The sequence below is a fragment of the Micropterus dolomieu genome, linkage group LG12 (genome assembly GCF_021292245.1).
Source record: "Micropterus dolomieu isolate WLL.071019.BEF.003 ecotype Adirondacks linkage group LG12, ASM2129224v1, whole genome shotgun sequence".
Classification (NCBI taxonomy): domain Eukaryota; kingdom Metazoa; phylum Chordata; class Actinopteri; order Centrarchiformes; family Centrarchidae; genus Micropterus; species Micropterus dolomieu.
The window spans coordinates 25,551,757-25,554,024 of NC_060161.1; the positions used below are offsets into that span (position 1 = coordinate 25,551,757).

Here is a 2,268-nt window from a genome sequence, read left to right on the forward strand (position 1 = left end):
ACACACACACACACACACAGCTTTCGACATAACAGGGAGTGTATGATGAGGTACAGTCCAAGACCTCTGGCCCAATACTTAACATGAACACATGAACACAGACTCAGCCTGCTGCAGCCATTATAGGGTTCTCCCTGTCAGTCTTGACAGTTGACACGCAGCTGGCCGTATATACAACAGTTGTACAATTTTTTTCAGTCATCATTAGTTTCAGCAGGGCATGTTCTTCTTCTGTCTAACCAATAACCTCCCCCCCCCCACCACACACACACACACACACACTATACAGTAACAAGAGAACAGGAACAAAGAGTAAATGAATGAAAGAGAAAGCGACAGAGATGTATACTAAAAAAGACCACAGAGAGAAATGTCTCTGGAAAGTAAGATTGAGAGAGAGAAAGAAAGAAAGAAAGAAAGAAAGACAGAAAGAAAGATTAAGTGAAAATATGGAGAGATGAGATTACTGTAGCTCAACTGACTGGCAAGGCATGCCAGATATGCAGTGTGTGTGTGTGTGTGTGGGGGGGGGGGTTTATTGGTTAGAGTGAAGAAGAACATGCCCTGCTGAAACTAATGATGACTGAAAAAAATTGTGAATTGCTCCAGAATTTATTAGATTTTGTATCCATTTCTGGATTTGAAACTTGCAAAGTACCTTAACATTTTTGTGGATTAGCCAGTTAGAAATAACTTTCTCTCTGACAAAGATGCTGTTTCGATCAGCAATAGCTTAAAATCTGTTGTTGGGGAAAGGAAGGTGTGGATATTTCTTTACAGATTTTTACTCTATGAATTTAGAAATACAGTTTTAAGGTGTCAGTGAAACAATAACAACATTTCTTAGTTAAGTTTCTGCTAGTACTGAAGTTTACAAAATATTATATATAGATTGAAACAGTATATTTATCTGTGTTTTATTACAGATATCTTGCACGTCACAGTAGCTAGGCTAGATATTACTGTATATTAAGTTTATGATTATGACTCTGTAACTTTAGGAAATGACTCAGTGTGTAAATAGTGATTAAACCGATAGCTAATCTACTCACGAGTTTGTGTGTCTTGTGGGTACATGTCAGCATCTAAAAAACAGTCACTACTGATGTGTATTTGAGCAAGGTACTGACAGCCAACAAGCCAAAACACACAATAAACATACAGTTACTTTAGAAATGTACTCTTTTGATAGCATGCAGGACCTTTTTTGAGTTTCTGTAAAACTTATTCTCAGGGTTTTTTTTTTGCTGAAATCTAAAAGAACAGTGAAGTACTCACATAACGGCGTAGCTTTTTCTCTGGTGGTGATTTTCGCAGCCAGCCCTCACACACCACCTCCCCTGCTCCACTCATCCTAATGCCAATAAAACGTTCTCAGCTAACACAGCTTCCAGTCAATGAACTGGGCTTCCAATTAGTCGATCGGGCTTCCAATCAGGTGTCAAAGCTGAGAGACTTCCAATAAGTAAATTAGGATTCCCGGCATTCAATCCAACTCAACCAATCAAGTGTCAAATGAGTCAGTTTGGTATCAAATCAGTAAGAGCTTTCAGTCAGGCTTCCAATCAAGGGTAAAACTGGCCAGTTAGACTTCCAATCCCACAATCAGGCTTCTAATCAGACTTGAGATTTGGTTTCAAATCAATCACCAAGGCTTCCCATTCTCCAACCAATCTGATGATCTTTAAATCAGTAGACCAGACTTCCAGTTGCTTGACAGGAAATTAAATCAGTTGAGAAGGCCTCCAGTCAACATAACAGTCTTTGAGGAGAGCTTGTGCTGTAATCGATCAACAGGTCTGTTGGTTGATTGATCCATGTCTCCAGCAATTTCGATCCTCATGTGAAAGAGCTGCTCCTCTATCCATGGCTGAGTCACACCTCCTTCTGAGAGGGTTTCTACTTCCCAGCAGACTCTCTGTTCCCGCCCTCCTCTCTCTCTCTCTCTCTCTCTCTCTCTCTCTCTCTGGTCATGCGATAACCAAACACAATGCTTGGGTTTAGACATTCCTTCTCTTCTCTCCTCCCACTTTTCCCTCCTCCTCCTCCTCCCCTTCTGCTCCTGCTCAGTACAACAGGAAACTCCCACTGTGGATATGTGTTTGTGTGCGTGTGTCTGAGAGAAAGTTTTCTCATGCTGAAAAAGACATGCTTATCAGTGTATGGGAAGTTACTTAAAAATTCACTTTCTCATTACAGTAATTACAGAAGTAATTACATGACTCATCGCCCTCACATCTCATATTCTGTTTTAAAGACAAAGTCAAA

The 2,268-nt window shown here is 40.3% G+C and overlaps 1 protein-coding gene across 1 annotated transcript in view; it reads right to left on the reverse strand.

The window, feature by feature from the left end:
• The window catches only part of LOC123979867 (GRB2-associated-binding protein 1-like), a 16,081-nt gene extending 14,215 nt beyond the window's left edge, over positions 1-1,866 (reverse strand). Inside the window, exon 1 of the mRNA XM_046063976.1 lies at positions 1,279-1,866. Coding sequence (XP_045919932.1) covers positions 1,279-1,353 — 75 coding nt within the window. The 5' untranslated portion in view covers positions 1,354-1,866. The remainder of the gene's footprint in view (positions 1-1,278) is intronic.
• Positions 1,867-2,268: the final 402 nt, after the last annotated feature.